The sequence below is a fragment of the Esox lucius genome, chromosome 1, assembly GCF_011004845.1.
Source record: "Esox lucius isolate fEsoLuc1 chromosome 1, fEsoLuc1.pri, whole genome shotgun sequence".
Lineage (NCBI taxonomy): Eukaryota > Metazoa > Chordata > Actinopteri > Esociformes > Esocidae > Esox > Esox lucius.
Genome location: NC_047569.1, coordinates 7617106 through 7635669, shown reverse-complemented (window position 1 = coordinate 7635669; position 18564 = coordinate 7617106). Strand labels below are relative to the sequence as shown.

Below are 18564 nucleotides of genomic sequence, written 5' to 3'. Positions count from 1 at the left end.
CAAAATAGCTTGTTTCCAATGTGTCACTACAAAGCAAGGCAGGGTGCTACTGTTGGTTATTAAAATTAATAAATATTAGGTATAAGTTAATTTGTTTACAGGCATGGGTTACTCAGTTCACATAGCGATGTTACATAGGGTTGGGGAAGGTACTATTCAGGTCTCACAGGTAACAGAGATGCTAAAAACAAATCAGTAATGTCGTCTACTTGGATGCACAAACCCAGTAAAATGAATGTTACTGTTTATACGTAGTTGTGTGCTTAACATGGTCTAGATTAGCAATGGTTATTATCATAAACAGGCACAGATCAAGTCTTGTTTATATTTTGCTGTAAGACATGGCTACCCACGGCAGGACGTTAGCTGACCAGGCTAGTAAAAAGAGTAACAACTTGCTTAACGTTACCCCCGAATCAGCCCATCGCTTGTTATAACTTAAAAAGGACCGGTTCGTGGCTAATCAAGTCATGTCTATTTAGCCAGAAGGTTTAGCTAGCTATCTATATGACAGTTAACGTAAATATGGCTAACGTTAGCATCGTAAACTAATGTAAATATCTTACCTTGAAATGCGGCGGCATTGTAGGTAACGTTATGACTGAAGTCTACAGATGGGCGGGCCAACGTTACTTCCGTACCCCACAGCCTCGTTTTGGTTTAAAGGTAGTGCCGTAGGTGAATAAGGCGAATTGAGGGCAAGAACATTTATTAATTATTTCTGGCAGATTCCACGATTCTCTCATCTTTTCACTTGATGAATAAGTTAGTTATCGTTGCCTTTATTGATTGTTATTGTATAAATGTAATTCACGAATGAAAGAAAAATCAATGTTGTTTTGCCATGAATGAAAAAAATATGTTCTTATGCCAGGAAATGAAATAGCTTTGGCAGACTCGCTAGCAATTGCTCAATTATTATTACGATTCCAGTAAATTAGTAGATACCGATAAAGCTTATTACTGGCTAAGTGGCAAACGCCATACATAGACGGTATTTGTGGTGGAGGTAAACTTGTTAAGAAACGTTAGTCAGTTTAACTGTATCACTGTCATTCACGAATGGCCAGTTAACTATTTAATCAGCCAGTGGCAAAAGAGGATTTGTTCAGGACGCTATACTGACACCTAGCAGATGTACAGCTCCATGATGCAGTGGTTAACGACACAGCATTTCATGTGGGCAACCCAGGTTCGAATTTCAAGGTAGCAACACTTTCTATTGCGGGCAGGCTGAACTAGGCTTGCCTGGTTTCTTGTTTTATTAGGGGTTGCTCATGGGGTTTAGTTAAAGATTGTCCTTTCAAGTATATTGCCTAATATTATTTTAGGTTTTCTTTAGCACTTCAGTATGTATTGTGATTCATTTGTGATATTGTGATAAATCGTGATGTATTGAATCGTAACATGTGTATCGTGATATATATCGTATCGCAAGGTACTTGCCAATACTCACCCCTAAATCATAGTCAAACTCGCAAACTGTTTGACTTGAGAAAATAAAAAAATAAAAATTGCCACTGAAATTCAACACTACTGTTGTTTGCTCCTTGGGGTTTAAGGCCGGGTGGCTCCTTAAAAGCACTTTGGGAGAACTACTGTCGTAAAAAGGGCTTTATAAATAAAATTGATTGATTGATTTTAAAGAGCCATTTGGGAGCCAAAAGGCTCTTTTTGGTGAGCTGAGCTGAACGAGTCAGCTAAAGTAAAGTAAATCCCCATCACTGAGTGAGTACCAAATAAATATTTTTTTAAAAACACAGCAAATGAAAAAACTATTTCGTCATCACCTAGACTACATCCAAAATTCATGAAAGTGCTGTGATTGGTTAAACGGTAGCCAGCTCCAACTTAAGCCTACTCAGCCAGACCAGGCGACTGTGCAAGGCTAGTTTGATGGCATGATGACATGATGGCGTCCAACATTGGAATTGAAATTGAGGATGCACCACCCACATTAAAATTGCATGTGTGGCAATACTTGTTGTACCAGTATTCCAGAAAAAATATAACGAAACCAGGCAAGCCTAGTTCAGCCGGCCTGCAATAGAAAATGCTGATCATGGCTGGCCTCTCAAGATTCTAACCTAGGTAGCCCATGTGAAAGCCTGTGTCTTTAACCACAACACCACAGACCTGACCATTTGCCGGGTGTCAGTATAGCATATTGACATTATATAATGTTGTCATGCATTAACATCATGTCAAGTTTGAATATTTCGTTAGACACCATTAACCATTGTGTTAAACTGAGTAACGTTTCTTATGAAGTTTACCTCCACCACAAATAGTATCTATGATCTGTATGACTTTTGCTACTGGCTGTTTTAAAAACGTATTAGCCAGTAATATGTTGCTAGACTCCATTATGCATTGTGTTAAACTTAGTAACGTTTCTTATTAAGTTTACCTACACCACAAAAAGTATCTATTAACTTTATGGCTTTTGCCACTGGCCGTTTTAACAGCTTATTTGCAATGTAATGCATTTGTTTTCAGTACTACAGTGCTATGGATTTCAAAGAGTTGGTTAAAATGAACACATCTTTTTGCACAATCATACACTGTTGTTTTTAACTTAATAACTTTTTAAAACTGAAGTGAACCGTAGCTGAACTGTACTGTATGCTCTGAAACATGAAAAGAAACCGTGAGATAAACAGACCGTGCCATCCCTACCAACTGTTTTGACCACCAGCGTCTAGCGCTTAGTGTTTCGTCTCGTTGAATTGCTAGTCACGAGGCACCAGCTTTGAACCAATTAGAAAACATTAGAAAAAATTGCTTGTAAAAGTCAGTGTGAGCAAGATGAGGGTATTTCTTCCACAAGCGCAAAACCGATCATCTACATAACGGTGCCCTGTTGAGACGTAGTCAGTGTGAACATGACAAGCACTGATCGGGACATGGTCCTAATTTCTCTCGGGTCTGAGCGCAAATCACCTATATGTGCCCAACGTATTAGTTAAGAGATATTACATCCCATCTGTCACAGTTTAACTGTTTCATTTCATTTCTTGAGAATTCATCCATTTGGTGTTTAACAAACACCTTTTTTGGTTTGAGTTACATATCTGGGGATAATGTCAAGCATCCACACCCAAGAAATTGACAAAGAGGGAACATCACTAAGATCATGTATGTTCAAAAATACTAAGAACAACACTGAACAGGCCAACACATGCACACAAGATGCCAACCTTGCCATGTGATGCACGTTAGTGATTCGTTTAGATGGCTTTGAAATCCCAATCCAGCGATAATTCCATTTATAGGTCTGTTTCAAGTGTTTCATAATAGAATTAACGAAACTTCACATTTGCATAGAAAAATGGTGTGGCGTTAATTACTTTGGAACAGCTTCTATAACAATATGACATGTTCAAGTATGCAGCCTAAATTATTCCATATACAGCAGTATTATAGTATAACAACAGTGTTATACTTACTCGTTGTGCAAAAGCTGCTGTTATGCGCTAATTAGAAAAATCGCAAGCAGTTCTGAATACTGTTTTTTTTTTTTTTTTCATTTGTGGGAGAGATTGGAAAGAGCTGTGTATTTAACAATGGACCCACTTTGAAACAAACCATTTTAAAGAAAACTGAGGCGAATTATTCACCATTTGGCTATAAATTGTAATTTCTCCTGCCAACATTTCAATTGGCCTCAATCAAAACAATGAGTTTTTCATTTACGGGAATCCCAGTAAGTTTTTCTGTGAAGAGTCTGTAAGATGTCAGTGCCTGTAATTCCCCAACAGCCAGTCAAACATCTCAAAGACCCGCCACGACACTAAGGCTACATGCTTTTTATCTCTTGTTCTGGTACTTTCTACCTCCTCCCCACTCTGTTTCACTAGTTTCTAGATGAGGACAGCCCTTTGGAATCATTGAGATATAGCCTTTTTATGAGGAAGATTTATGGCACTTTTTCCTCTTTAGTGACTCACCCGCTGCCAAAACTAAAACCAAAAGCCCAAAGAGTCAAATAAATAGCTATTTCTTTAGATCAAATGACAGGTATTTCTCAATTCTACAACTGTGGCAGTGTTTTACACAAAGTTCATGTTGCATTGCCAAAAGTAGCATAGTGACACATATTCCTGTCCAGCTAGGCATTGAAGAGTCTAAGTCATTTTCCGGGGTGCCTCCATTGTCTCAGAAGTATACAGACTAGGCCACTACAGTGGGGTAAAAGATGATTTGATCCCCTGCTGATTTTGTACGTTTGCCCACTGACAAAGAAATTATCAGTCTATAATTTTAATGGTATTTTCTTGAACAGTGAGAGAGAGTATAACAACAAAAATAGTTTTGTTACCTGTATAAAAGACACCTGTCTGCTGAAGCAATCAATCAATGTTGTAAATTGATTTTGCATTTTAATGTGTATTTCATACATGTAACGAGGTGAGATTAGGAGTACATTCTTAAAGGGAGTGCTCCTAATCTCAGCTTGTTACCTGAATAAAAGACACCTGTCCACAGAAGCAATCAATCAATCAGATTCCAAACTCTCCACCATGGCCAAGACCAAAGAGCTGTCCAAGGATGTCAGGGACGATATTGTAGACCTACACAAGGCTGGAATGGGCTACAAGACCATCGCCAAGCAACTTGGTGAGAAGGTGACAACAGTTTATTCTCAAATGGAAGAAACACAAAAGAACTCCGTAGGTCTGGGGCTGCACGCAAGATCTCACCTCGAGTTGCAATAATCATTAAAATGGTGAGGAATCAGCCCAGAACTACACAGGAGGATCTTGTCAATGATCTCAAGGTATCTGGGTCCATAGTCACCAAGAAAACCATTGGTAACACACTACGCCGTGGAGGACTGAAATCCTGCCGCGCCCGCAAGGTCCCCCTGCTCAAGGAAGCACATGTACAGGCAGTCTGAAGTTGGCCAATGAACATCTGAATGATGCCGAGAACTGGGTGAAAGTGTTGTGGTCAGATGAGACCAAAATCAAGCTCTTTGGCATCAACTCAACTCGTCGTGTTTGGAGGAGGAGGAATGCTGCCAATGACCCCAAGAACACCATCCCCACTGTCAAATGGAGGTGGAAACATTATGTGGGGATGTTTTTCTGCTGAGGGGACAGGACAACTTTACTGCATCAAATGGACGATGGACGGGGCCATGTCCCGTCAAATCTTGGGTGAGAACCTCCTTCCCTCAGCCAGGGCATTGAAAATGGATCATGGATGGGTAATCCAGCATGACAGGACCCAAAACACACGGCCAAGTCAACAAAGGAGTGGCTCAAGAAGAAGCACATTAAGGTCCAGGAGTGGCCTAACCAGTCTCCAGACCTTAATCCCATAGAAAATCTGTGGAGGGAGCTGAATGTTTGAGTTGCCAAACGTCAGCCTCAAAACCTTAATGAGAAGATCTGCAAAAAGGAGTGGGACAAAACCCCTCCTGAGATGTGTGCAAACCTGGTGGCCAACTAGAAGAAACATCTGACCTCTGTGATTGCCAACAAGGGTTTTTCCACCAAGTACTAAGTCATGTTTTGCAGAGGGGTCGAATACTTATTTCACTCATTAAAATGCAAATCAATTTATAATATTTTTGACATGCGTTTTTCTGGATTTTTTTGTTTTTATTCTGTCTGTCACTGTTCAAAAAAACCTACCATTAAAATTATAGACTGATAATTAGTTTTTCAGTGGGCAAACGTACAAAATCACCAGGGGATCAAATATTTCTTCCCTCACTGTATTTGACGACCAGCGGTGAAGCCCAACAAGCAATGCAAATTAGCAAACTGCCCAGCCAGCTGGGCGGCATGAACATCAAAAATGTCCTGGTCTCATTGCATTCTAGCAACTCCAAAAGGTGGTTTGGTCGTCTGCAAAGCTATCTGAGGTCATCATGTGAATGAACGTGTACCCACACAGGCATGAACCCATAGGACCTCCTGTTGGAAGGGCAAATACGAAATACCTTTTGGTTTGGCCCAAATGCCAATGAGTTAAGCTTGCCACAATCTTCACCTCTCAAGGCAATCTAAAATAATAATTTGACAGACCCCTGTGGCTCCACTTACTCCAATGGAAAAATTATTACAGACCATCATAGATCAATGACAGGTCTGCAGTCGTCCCTCTGTCAGCTCTCTTCCATTTCTTACTCGACATACGCATACATGCAAACGGTGGCATTCAGTCACGTAATCCACACGTATCCCCATGAAAATCCATGGCAACAAAGTAGTGTAGGTTTTATATCGTCATTCCTCAGCTTCTTGCTGCATGAATGTGTGTTGCTGATTAATGCACTCTCTTGTGAACACAGAAGATAGTGGTAGAGGAAGGGGAAAGATGATACAGGGAACACTGAGCTGGAAATGTGTTTTAATAACTTCATAGTTTATTCTAATGGTCCTACCAAACCATGTTTATACCGGGCCAATACAGTGGCTTATTAGGGTGTGTTTACACTTGCATTTAAAGCAAATGTTTTTGTGCATGCGTTGTGTGTATATGTTTTATTATCCTAGCATGTTTTACTCTCCTAGTGGGGACCAACGATCCCTCTTCCACATGGCTCATGGCAAAATCGTAACAGGATTTGATGTGACAAATTTTCAGCAATGGCTTTCTTCGCTCCACTCTTCCATATAGCCCATCTTTAAAAAGAACCTGAGTAATAGTTAATGGCCGTGAACGTGTACTTCCCTCAGAGTTACCTTTGGCCTCTTGTTAACTTTCTCTGACCAAAGATCTCCTGGACCAGTCAGTTTCAGAGGATGCCATGCTTTAGGCAAAGTGAAAGTTGTTTTATATTCTATTCAAATGTTTAATATTGGATTTAACCATGCTACAGGAATGTTTAAAAAGTTGGAATATTCTTTAATATGCCAATCCTGACTTTTCCAGAACTTTCTCTCAAACTTGTTTTGAAAGCTCCTTGGACTTCATGGTATGGCTGTTTGGACATGCCCTATGCCATACTCTGGGGGTGAAATTTAAGCTGACATTATGTGAAACTTTAATTTCATACAGGTGGAATTTATTCAATGAATTATGTATCTGAAGGCAGTTGGCAGCACCATAGCTTATAATAATATAACAGCAATAAGACATCTTCCATATTTCTGGTGTATTGCCAATATACCATGGCTAAGAGTTGTTCTTAGGCACAACACATCACAGAGTGCCTGGATACAGAACTTAGCCATGGTATATTGGCAATATATCACCAACTCCCAAGATAATAATGGGCAAGTCTCAAGGAAGTCCCAAGTAATAATGGGAAAGTAAGCTTAAAGGAATGTAATATAATTCAGTATGTTGTTTTTATGTATTTATGTTATGAATTGAGTTATTATGTATTTAGATAAAATTATGTATTTTTTCTGAGTTTTAACAGTAAGGAAGAGATCAGAATATAACACAATGAGACAAAGGGAAATGGGGGAGGGTCATTGTTTTTTTTATTTCAGTCTTGGGATTGTTTTAATGTCCAAGGGATGGTCATTTAATTTTGTAATCTATTAAATTCTACTCGCAGACGAAGCGAAGTGCGCATTATGAATTATTCCGAATAGACGAAACCTTCCCTGGCTAAAACCTTCATTGTCTACATTATCGTAAGCCTGAAATAAAACCGTTTACGGTTGCTCAATTCTTATGATTATTCCTTGGAAGTTAGTTAATACTAGTAAGCCTATTACTGGCTAATAAGCTGTTAAAACAGCCAGTGGCAAAAGCAATTCAGTTTATAGATGCTATGGTGGAGGTAAACTTAATAAGAAACGTTAGTCAATGGAGTCTAGGCTTGCCTGGTTTCTTGTTTCTATATCACTGTTCTATTGGCTATTTGATCAATCCCTCTTTCTACTTGGCATATTCAGATCGTGGATATAGGGCAAAATATAGTGGGGGAAAAAGCCTAGAAAAATCAAGAAAGAAAACTATAATCTTCATGGCATCGCAGAATAACGGAAGGACCGCAATTGTTAACTAAGTTCTGTACTCAAGAATTAAACAGTTTCTTTGCTGTCTCTGTTCACTGTAGATTGTCTTGAAATATTCAATGGACTTTTGGTGTGAATGGGAGATGTTCTGTTTTGGAAAAAAGTGAGTGGAGAGTTGATGTTACCGAATGTAGAGAACAGTCCATGTGGATGGTTAGACTATCAGTATGAATGTAGAGAACAGTCCATGTGGATGGTTAGACTATCAGTTTGAATGTAGAGAACAGTCCATGTGGATGGTTAGACTATCAGTATGAATGTAGAGAACAGTCCATGTGGATGGTTAGACTATCAGTTTGAATGTAGAGAACAGTCCATGTGGATGGTTAGACTATCAGTATGAATGTAGAGAACAGTCCATGTGGATGGTTAGACTATCAGTTTGAATGTAGAGAACAGTCCATGTGGATGGTTAGACTATCAGTATGAATGTAGAGAACAGTCCATGTGGATGGTTAGACTATCAGTATGAATGTAGAGAACAGTCCATGTGGATGGTTAGACTATCAGTATGAATGTAGAGAACAGTCCATGTGGATGGTTAGACTATCAGTTTGAATGTAGAGAACAGTCCATGTGGATGGTTACACTGTATGTTTGGGGGAATTTTGTCATTGAACAAACTGTGAACTGCGTATGTTTAGTCAATCTAAGTTACTGACCCTGAGTGCTTTTTCTGTGCCCATTCAGAGGATTCTGTGGAACGCAGGAATACTCAACTTCTTTCAGTTCAGGTTGATCTGGGTATATAGAGCCTGGATCACAGCCTGTAGAGCCTCTTAGTCCCTCAGGGAATATTTTATAGACTGCTGTGACTCAGACAAGCACTCACCTAATCTGCCAGTGAATGTCTAGAGCTGCTAAAATTAGTCATGTGTTTGAGGGTATAAAAAACCCATCATGGGTAAATTGTTTTGAACTGATCTACAAAATGTATTTCAAACTAGACATTCAAGTCTCAAATTGCTGAACGCACATGTTGGCCTACACAGTCTCCAGACCTGTTCTATTCATTATTTTTCTTATAGTATATTCACAAGTAAGATGTAATGGGTGAAGCAAAACCAATTAACAAACTGTGTTCAATTCAGGCTGAAGTATCAATTTTAGACCAACGGTGCCCTCTTGTGGAGAAACAAACAAAACCATATTTATACCAAAGTATCTGATGTTTTACTTGTCCATACAAGTATTTACGTTTAAAATACACATTGTGATCAGATCGTAAATCTAAACATAGAAAATCTGGTCCAAATCAGGATAAAGGCTGCATGTTATGAGGCAGAAATAACATGGCTTGTTACCTGGCTACCAGAGGCACTGCCCAGTTTTCTTTTTAACAGGTTTAGAATTACACACTTTTTGGGGTATACAATTCCCTAGTCTGTAATAATTAATTTTTCATTAACAGGATTCATTACATTATTACATAATTTGGCACCCTCATCTGGAAAGTGATAGTACTGACTGCGTTAATGTATTGGAATTAAAACCAACGACTCAAGAACGGCAAGAACCATGCTCTACCAACTGAGCTACATAAAACTATTCATTCAACAGGTTCATGAGATTTCAGTGCACACCACCTACCACTTAAGATCCACACATGAGCCTAAATTTATATTATAATATTCTGGGTTTCTGAAGGCATGGCCAGTTTGTAACATACCGCATAGAGGATTTCTAAAGACATTTACTAAGGCATAAAGAAGTCAAACAACTGAATCAATTGTCAGTCTTTTTTTATTGAGTAAAAATCAGACATGAACACGTGCAGACTAAAAACCAGTGTACCAAATTCACCACGATCCTAAAAGGTTCTTAAATCAGGAGTCTGCATCCAGCTGTAAAAAAATATGGCCCATTTTTAGAGAACCCCAGTTTTCCTTAGCATCTGTACAGATCACAGCTTCAGCGAACTCACGTCTCCCTGAAAAAATTATCAAACCAAGAATACCATCGTCGCTTGCTTCATTCCACTGTGCAAAAAGTCTTGATGTTTTTCCTGAATTATACGTTTATTGTTGTGAACCCATTCATTCTTTCCGCTGAGGAGTCGCTTTTATAAATCAAAGCGTTATCAATACATCAGCAGTGTTACCCATCTTTACACTGTAAATATGTTGTCTCTTCAAGTCCTTAACTTTACATTTTAAACTAAAAAGGTTTGAAAAGGGGGAATGGGGTGGGAAAGTACAACAGAAATAAAACAGACAGATGAAAAAACACAACTGCTTTTAAGGAGCGCAGCAGGTTCCTGACCCCGAAGCCTGGTTCAGCGATGGTGACGTCCGTGCCCCGAGCGCCCACTGCTGCTGCGGTGTTTGCTCTTGTGAGCGCGCTCCCTCTCCCGCTCCCTGTCGTACGACCTGGACCGCTCCCTCCTCTCTCCGCGGTGATGTCCTCCCCCGGCCCCGCCCCCTCTCTCATGCTTGTGTTTCTTGGCCGAGGAGAGGTCCGACGTGCTACGGTCTCGGTCCCGCTCCCTCTCTCTTTCCCGTTCCCGCTCTCCTTTGCTGGCGGAGCGCGACCTGGAGCGCGACCGCTTCCTCTTGTGGGCCCCCCCCCCACTGCTGCTGTGACGACTCGACGGCTTGGGGTCACTGTTGCTGTGGTGGCTGGTCTTAGGCTTGAGGTGCGGGAGGAGGGGCGAGGGCGGGTGGCGTCTGGGTGAGGGGCTGCGGCTGTGAGAGCGACTGCGAGAACGAGAACTGTAGGTCCCAGAGCGACTGCGCCGGCTGTTGTAACTGCAAAGAGCAAAGAACTTGTTAAGGCAGTTGGAAATGTGTTGAAGATCTGCCTCTGAAGTACTACGGTAGCATAAATACTTAAAGGATAAGGGAAGCTTCTTACTGTCTGCGCGGGGAGCGTGATCGCGAGCGAGTTCTGGAACGAGACCCGCTTCCACTCCTGCTATTTCTCCCAATCTTAGCCTCCTTCCTCAGCCTGTGAGGTAAAAAGACATTTGGACAAGAGTTGGGTGCTTAAGAGTTGGAACAAGACTGCTTTGTCAGGACAAAAGACTTATGTTACTGGATACCAACAGCAGTACGCATCCAGAAGCGGTGTTTCTTACCCGTTGTGTGGGCTCTTGGAGCCCTGGGCTCGGCTGTCAGGTTCCTTCTTCACAGGTTTGAGGTGCTGGGGGTTTGGAGACTTATCTTCTGCCTTCACTACATTTGGGGAGCCTGGGGAACAGTGTCATTAGACAGGTTGACGCTTACTGCCAAATGGAATATATTCCATTTTGAAGGTATATATATTCCAATTGAAGGTATTTTTGGGTATATAAAAATACAACATTTAATCAATTACAACAGGAAACCTACAAGGTTTGGATCCCGGGGAGAATCCCCCCAGGTTGGACAGAGCCGGAGTCCCGTCAGGGTTCAGTCCTTTAGCCTTCAGTTTAGCCTCCTGAAGGGCCATCTTCCTCTTCTCCACCTCCTTCTCCAGGTGGTCATAGTTGGGCTGAAGAGTGACAGAAAGACTGCATTGTCAAATGGGAAAACAAATGTAGATGAATTCAAACTACTGCCGTGTTTGAAGGGTGCCAGTAAGTGGGAGTCAAGTGTACCTTCTTCCTGGTGTACAGCCGGAGGGTGGTGATGCAGATCTCCTTGATCTCCTCCTCCGTTGCTCCAAATAGCAGGTACCAGTGGGGCCTGGACGGTAGAGGCATCTACCGACAAACAACACTTGGTTAATCCATGCTAAATATAGGAGATAGAAACTGGTCAAGAGACTAATCCTGTTACAAAACACAAGATGGTGATCAGGGAGTTTAAGTGGCGATAGCATTTTTAAAAAAAATGCTAATATAGGTGGGGGAGTAAAAGACAAATCCATTTTGATCATACCTGCAGAGCTCTAGCAGCGAGGTATATGCAGGCACAGGCAATAGTTTCTGCTTGGAACCTCACAAAAACGTTGGTCCTCAGGCTGTCATTCATGTAGTTCCTACAAGACACAAGCAACATCCAAAAACATAGCACCATTTCCCCACAGTCATCATCCCTCCCAAACAACACACTGAAAACACTGGGCTGCGGCCATCTCTGGTCCCCTAGAGGCTGTGCTGGATAGTTTCAGAGTGAAAGGTGTGTTGGTGTGAAAACAAACACCGGCACACAATGCAGCTCTACAGGACCAGAGTTGGCACAGATGCCAACGAAAATCAACTAGGCAGAAAAGGTATTAGGCAAAACAGACTAGTTTAACTTTGTCCTCTCTCTCTCTCAGGTGCATCCATGTCGGTGTTGAGCTGCCAAGCGTCTCATGTGAAACCTTGTACAGATGGCCGTGTTCCAAGTTTGAGCTAGAACCTGGTCCTTACCAGGCTAGACAATATGACTTCCAATAGAAAAGCAAACCACCCATGTCCTAGCACTCAGAGGACATGCCTTTCTAAAGTGCACATGCAAACAGAATGTGAACGCAGAGCAGAGGTGAAATAATGTGTATACATATATGAAACATATTGTATATAGCCCTTTACTGCAACCAAAGGCTGTAGCTGGGAGTCTTCGCACGGTTGAGTGGAAATTGAAGTCAACCGTTAACTACAGATCAAGGACCAAACTCCCTATGCACAACCCTGACCCTAAAATTAATTTGGGGGGGGGGGGGGGGGGGGGGTCGCATTAGTTGGTATTGGTGGGTGAGGTGACATAGTAGATACAATACCATGCAGGACGTGATCGATTGGACTAGCGCTGTGGGACGGGATGGCATGCTGAACACTACCGTTGACAGGATTCGTACAGAAATTTCAAATTTTATTACTTTTCTAGAATGCTTCAGTGCAATTTCAGGGACCTACGGTTTACTGTTTAAAATGTCAAAAACATGCAAAAAGTATGTATTACTGGTTAGATTATTGCATTTTGTAGCAAAATGTGCTAACGGAACTGAAAGCATTACATTGCAAAATGAGTTGTTTTATAGCCTACAGGTGACAATGTCACACAAACCTTGTTCATGTATGCTGTACTGTAGCATTAAATTTACCCTTCCCATTTGCAAAGTTGATTAAGCCAACCAATGTTTGAGGGACAATATCAGCATGTGACTTAAATGCAACAGACTACCGCGGTGCCCATCAATTAACCGAGGAAAGAGGGGAAGCATTAACATCCACCAAGCTGATTAGAAAAAAGATCCTTGGATGATTATGTAGAAGTGGGAGAGCTTATAACATTAGGTACCATAATTTACTTTAAAGTACTTTAAGCACAAAACAGAAATTCTATGGTATCCCAGTTTCTAATTTTCTCAGTTTGACATTCAAACATCATAAGCATTTCAGGTACTCTGTACGAACCCTGAGTTTAGATAGGAAAGACTGAGTAATAACATTTAACTTGAACTCCCCATCAAAATACCCACACAATGTCATGTGTCAAAGTACAACATGACTGTTGGAGGTACAAGCAAAAAGCTGTTGTTTGAAGTGTGCTTCTAACGGCAGCTAGTTGTCAGGGGTTTAAGTGACCATGATGAACTGGGTCTCTTATAAGACATGACATCTGACAATGGACATTAAGTAATGCAACAGTGGTTTTGGTGTCTAACAAGCAGACAGAACACAAATTATGAAGGGGGAGACAACAGAAGGCTGCTGTTGAGACCAAAGTGCAAAACATGTTGCGTCCTAAGAAATCCCACCCCGGCCGCAACCACACAAAGAAAAAGGGTCCAGTGAAGGATTCAATGAAAGGAGGGGCTGGTATGAAGAACCTAGATATACTGCCAGGAAATATATGTCTAAAGTGGCCTTCTCTGACATTTCCCACCCAGAGCTAGTTCTGGAGCGCGACCCATGCGTATGCTGGTTATCATAAGGATTCCACATCAATAAGACATTGGAAAAGCCTTGAGCCTGCAGACAAGGGTCCCCTCAGAACCAGCTCCTCTAAGCTTGCAGGGCCTTTGGACTACTGACACACTACTGCTAAAAGTGGACGATGAACATTGATGGGTGGCAAGACAGGTCCTTGGAGACAAAGCCTGAGCAGGATCAGCCTGTAAGACACATGTCTGGAGACCACGTCAGTTTTTGACAATCAAATAAGCACAGTTCAACAGTACATTTTAACTACTGCATCAGAAAGCATACCCAGAAAACTGTTTAGTCACAAGAACAAAAAAAAAAAATCCAGGCTATGTTTACTTCAAATCTAAAGCAAGTAAACAAAAAAATGCAAGTAGAATTGTATAAATTATAGAGATATCTAGTTGAAAAACAGTTTAACCTTGGAAGCAAAACCAAAAAAATACAAATCCTTTTGGACACCCCCAAAGAGAAAACAAGACGATGTTGGCAGTTGGGAAAGGCCCGCCCCCTTCAGTGAATCTCGGCAGAGAGCTCTCACTGGATTGGCTGTCTCCGAGAAGGGCAGCCAGCCAATGGGGGGAGCTTCCTGAGGTCATGTGGTTGGAGGAGCAGAGTTCAGAGGTTCTTTATGAGACTTACCAGCATGGACTACCCTTTAATCAAAGAGTAGAGAGAAAGGACAAAGTTAAACTGGGTTCCATGGGAACCGGAATAAAAAAATAAAAAAACGGCAATACATCCATGTAAGGACATGAAAAGCAAACAGGTCTCAATAAGACAAATTCATCCAGTAAGAAAAGAGGTTGCACAGAAGGAATGGAGGCAATCGGGTGTTGGAAACAGGACGAAGGACACTGGGTCAGGCTATAGACTCTGTACTTACCAGGCGGTCTGGACCAGAGTCTGGTTCTTCTCACATTCCAGGACTTGCAGGTACATGACGATGATCTGAAACGAGACCCGTTGACATTATGCAACAAAGGCACCGGGGTCCATAACCCCGTTGTGTGTGAGCATGCCAACCACCAGCATGTTTTGAAAAAGGCCAATGGAGTAACACTAGTATCTGCTGCGTCATGAAAGTCACAAACTAGCAGATATACCGAAGAGTGAAGTTGTGCTAGGGCAACACATTGGAAGGACCAACTGCTAATGTATTGAGAAATGAAATGTAGCGGAGGCTATCGGGCAATAACACCAATAAGCTGGATGGCTGTGTGTGGATTGTGAGGGCTGGAACTGGAACTCACCTTGTGAGGATGCTTGACGTGTACGCAGAAGCCCAGCTCCTTCAGGATACGCCGCTCAGCTTTGATCACTTGGTTTTTGGTATTAATGTAGTTCTGATCAAGTATCAATGAACTTGTACTCCTGCTTTGCAAAAGAATGAAAGTAACCAAAAATGTTCCCCCCCTTCAAAAACAGACTAAAAGAAAGTGCCCTTCAGCTTTCGTTAACTCTGGTTCTCTTTTCCCTTTGACCAACTAAAAGCAACAGGCCCAAATTGTGTGCTTTCCCCCAGTAAGGGGTTTTTAGTTGACTCTTGTGATTTCAGTGGAAGCTTTGAGTTCCACTGTCCCATATCTGCCTCAGGTCACCATGAATCACAGCTTTGACAGAAATATAAACACAAAAGGCAACCTAACATCAACCAACCTGGCAAAACACCAGGACGCCCCACCAATTCTACATTGGTTTTGGCTGAGTTCTGATTCCAAAGCAATACATTGTTTTGCTTTCTCCACAATCAACTGTGTAATCACTTCTTACCAAATCAAATGGTCAAATTATTATATTAACATAACAATAATTTACTGTTAAAATACACTTTATGATCAGGCCTGTCTAGACTGACAAATTATAAAAGCAGGGAAGTCACACAGAGATTGTCTCTTTTGAAAGCCAATCTACATTAAATAAAAATCAGAAACTGTAAATGACCCCATAGCAGAAGTCACAAGAGTGATAGCTGTCCAATCTGGTGCAACTGGATAGGACATGTAACTAACAATACCACTGAATGCCAAGTCAAAACTAAACATCACCCCACTAACATTTTACTAGGTCGACAACTGACCAGTGGAAAAATCCAAGATCATGGCAGTCTACAAAAATATGCCTTAGACTTTGATAACAAGATCTGACGTACTAATTTCCTGACTTCAGAAGGAGTCTAGACAGGTGACAAATTTGCAGAGCTTCCAATTTATAGTGCATGGCCAGCTATTACACTAACTAAAATGAGTTCAGAAGTATTAAGTAAATGCAAATTACACATCAACCTACATTTAGTAAGCCGTGGTTAATTTCACAAACAATTTTCTCAACAAAAAAACCAGCTCATTCTACATAAATGACAGATAAACCTAGCCACCAAATGCTTCAACGCATGCAAACTCCTCAACGTTAAACCCAGACAGTAAATATCTGGCACGTAAACAATAGAGTAAGACGTTCTACGATATTCTATACGATGTTCTATATGATATTTCTGTGAAAGCCACGAATACCATTTGGTGAACAAGGGAGGCCACTGTGTTAAACACAGCATGTATGGGTGGTTGAGCAACGTTACCCTGGGGTCAGAAGACACTCAAAGCTTAGACTGAGACAACAGAAGTCCCCAAGGTTTCCAACCTAGGACCTGCGGCCAACCTGTCATCCCCGATCCCAGTGCCCTGCAGTGACTCAGACCACGGGCGTCTCCCAGGGGAGGGGGGAGGGACACCTCAGTCATGGTTGTCATGCCGACTGCTTCATCTCTACGTACCATTCCACATCACCCAGGGCTTTGGTAAATGTAGCTGGTCGCTGTTAGTTGGTTGCAAGGGAAAAGAGAATCCAAGTTAATACCACGGCCTTTAGGATTTGGAAGTGAACAAATACTTTTTGTCAAAGACTGGCACGCTGGTTTAGCAGCGTCTTGAGGTGCCAAGTTGGTGTTTTTGGTAATCAACTATTATTTAGGTTAGACGTGCCAATTCATTCAGGTTTCAATTATATACTTTTCTATGGAGGTAGCTGTGAATATAATTCTGTAACTACCATTGATCAGAGATGATGAAAGAAACTGAAAAGTAGTATGGTTTAGAGTACATGATCAACAGAAGGGCACTTTCATGTCCATACAGGAGATCAACATTATACAAAACATTTCAAACAGTTACTACTTTGTAATTGTAATGCAAAATGAATACATTTATCACAAATGGATTACATACAATGAACATATAAAGGAGACAAATAACAGTTTTTATATGAACGCTTACCGTTTGCCTCTATGACTCTGTTTTAAATAGTGAAAAACGTTGATGACGTCTCTAATTCGTCTCGGCGCTTCCTCAATCTTGGAAGCCAAGTTGACACATGCCATAGCAACAATCTGAGGACAAGAATCAAAGTTAACAGTATGGTTGATGAAGTAACATCAGCTAAACACTAAAATACTTGTTACTGAGGTCTTACAGTGATAACAGATTTCGTGTCCGCAAAAAAAAATTTGACACATGACACAAGCCACCTACGCTAAACTTACAGTATGTCAGAATATGGCCGCCGGTAAACGTTTCCACAACGCGAAACCCTAGTGTAAGTGCCGACGCTAGTCTAGCCTGTTGTGTTGCTAGCTAACGTTAATTATCGAGCTAGCCAACAATACAGATAATCTTACCTCAAAACTGTGTTTTACAAATGACTTCGAGTAGAAAAACCGATGAAAAAGTACTTGACCCGTAGCCATTGCCACCTGTAATGTAAATATTACAATAATAACGTTACACAAATCTTATTCGCCATGCAATTCATTTCACAATAGACACCCGCCATTTTGTTCTAGTCATCCCACGGTTATAACGTACCTAACGTTAGAACAGCGTATTCAAATAATTTTGGGCGATAATATTTTTTTTACATTACGTTGAATCGATTTATTCTAATGATGAAGTTAACATTATGTTACTAGTATTGCATAGTACGGCAATCGTCGATGGCCTCTAACGTGTTACAGTACTACTACTAGGCCATGGCATGGCCCGGAATTTCCTGTTTTGATGGATTACGTTAACTTTAGTAAGTTACCAAAGAAAATACTTATAAAGCATGAACAACTATGGCTATATAGATATACTAGTTACAGTATTGGTTGTTTTATTTAAGTGTTTACCTGTGGCAAACGTAAAAGAATACCAGCCGATTGAATTAGCTCGCAGCCGAGGATACGGAGGTCGGTTTCCGTGTGCAGGTCGAGGCCATCCAGCATAGACGGGGTCGGCTGAAGCCTTTCCTCCGGTATGAGAGAGTTGTCGATCGTAAGGTAAACTTCAGAGTAAACTTTGTCGCCAATAAGAATCCCATCATTATTCGCGGATGTATTGGAAACAGCGGAGAGGGAACCAGCGGCCATCTTCGCCACAAATGAAAGCAGTAAACGAAACAACAGCCGGCCCAGACAGCTTCAACAACCAAGAAAAGGAAGAAGACGGTAAAATCGATGACGTCAGCGGACTGTGTAACTACGAACAGTGTACATACGCGGATATTTGTGTGACAAGAAAAAAATAGTTCCACACATTTAACCTTTTTTTTTAATTACTCTGCTGCTTTTTTACCCAATAATTTATTCTGTTTAGCGTACATATTGATCTGTAATACAATGTCAATAAGCGATGTAATATAAATTTAACAAGTAACTTTTGACAACTGTCTGGAATTTGTAGTGACGATGATTCTGGGAACTATTTT

General features: G+C 41.1%; 1 protein-coding gene across 2 annotated transcripts; it reads right to left on the bottom strand.

Annotated features, from left to right (window-relative positions):
- Positions 1–9713: 9713 nt before the first annotated feature.
- On the bottom strand, positions 9714–18300 carry ccnl1a (cyclin L1a). 2 transcript variants are annotated; one of them, XM_010899971.5, is made up of 11 exons: positions 17987–18300; positions 17495–17569; positions 17094–17206; positions 15075–15195; positions 14708–14772; positions 11849–11948; positions 11566–11670; positions 11318–11459; positions 11065–11176; positions 10842–10934; positions 9714–10735 (listed from the first exon to the last, which is right to left on the bottom strand). In XM_010899971.5, the coding sequence occupies exons 1-11, from the start codon at positions 18224–18226 to the stop codon at positions 10264–10266; spliced, it is 1638 nt and encodes a 545-aa protein (XP_010898273.1). In that variant the 5' UTR covers positions 18227–18300; the 3' UTR covers positions 9714–10263. The 2 variants fall into 2 exon arrangements, with proteins under 2 accessions (XP_010898273.1, XP_010898275.1); XM_010899973.4 differs by lacking the exons at positions 17094–17206; positions 17495–17569; positions 17987–18300 and adding an exon at positions 16595–16634.
- Positions 18301–18564: the final 264 nt, after the last annotated feature.

Excerpts from the sequence above, each read along its gene's own strand:
- ccnl1a (XM_010899971.5), bottom strand. The coding sequence starts at position 18,226 with ATGGCCGCTGGTTCCCTCTCCGCTGTTTCCAATACATCCGCGAATAAT. Across the intron at positions 17,570-17,986 it reads TTCTTTTACGTTTGCCACAG|GTGGCAATGGCTACGGGTCA; the intron begins GTAAACACTTAA and ends TTTACATTACAG. Across the intron at positions 11,177-11,317 it reads CTCCCCGGGATCCAAACCTT|GCTCCCCAAATGTAGTGAAG; the intron begins GTAGGTTTCCTG and ends ACTGTTCCCCAG.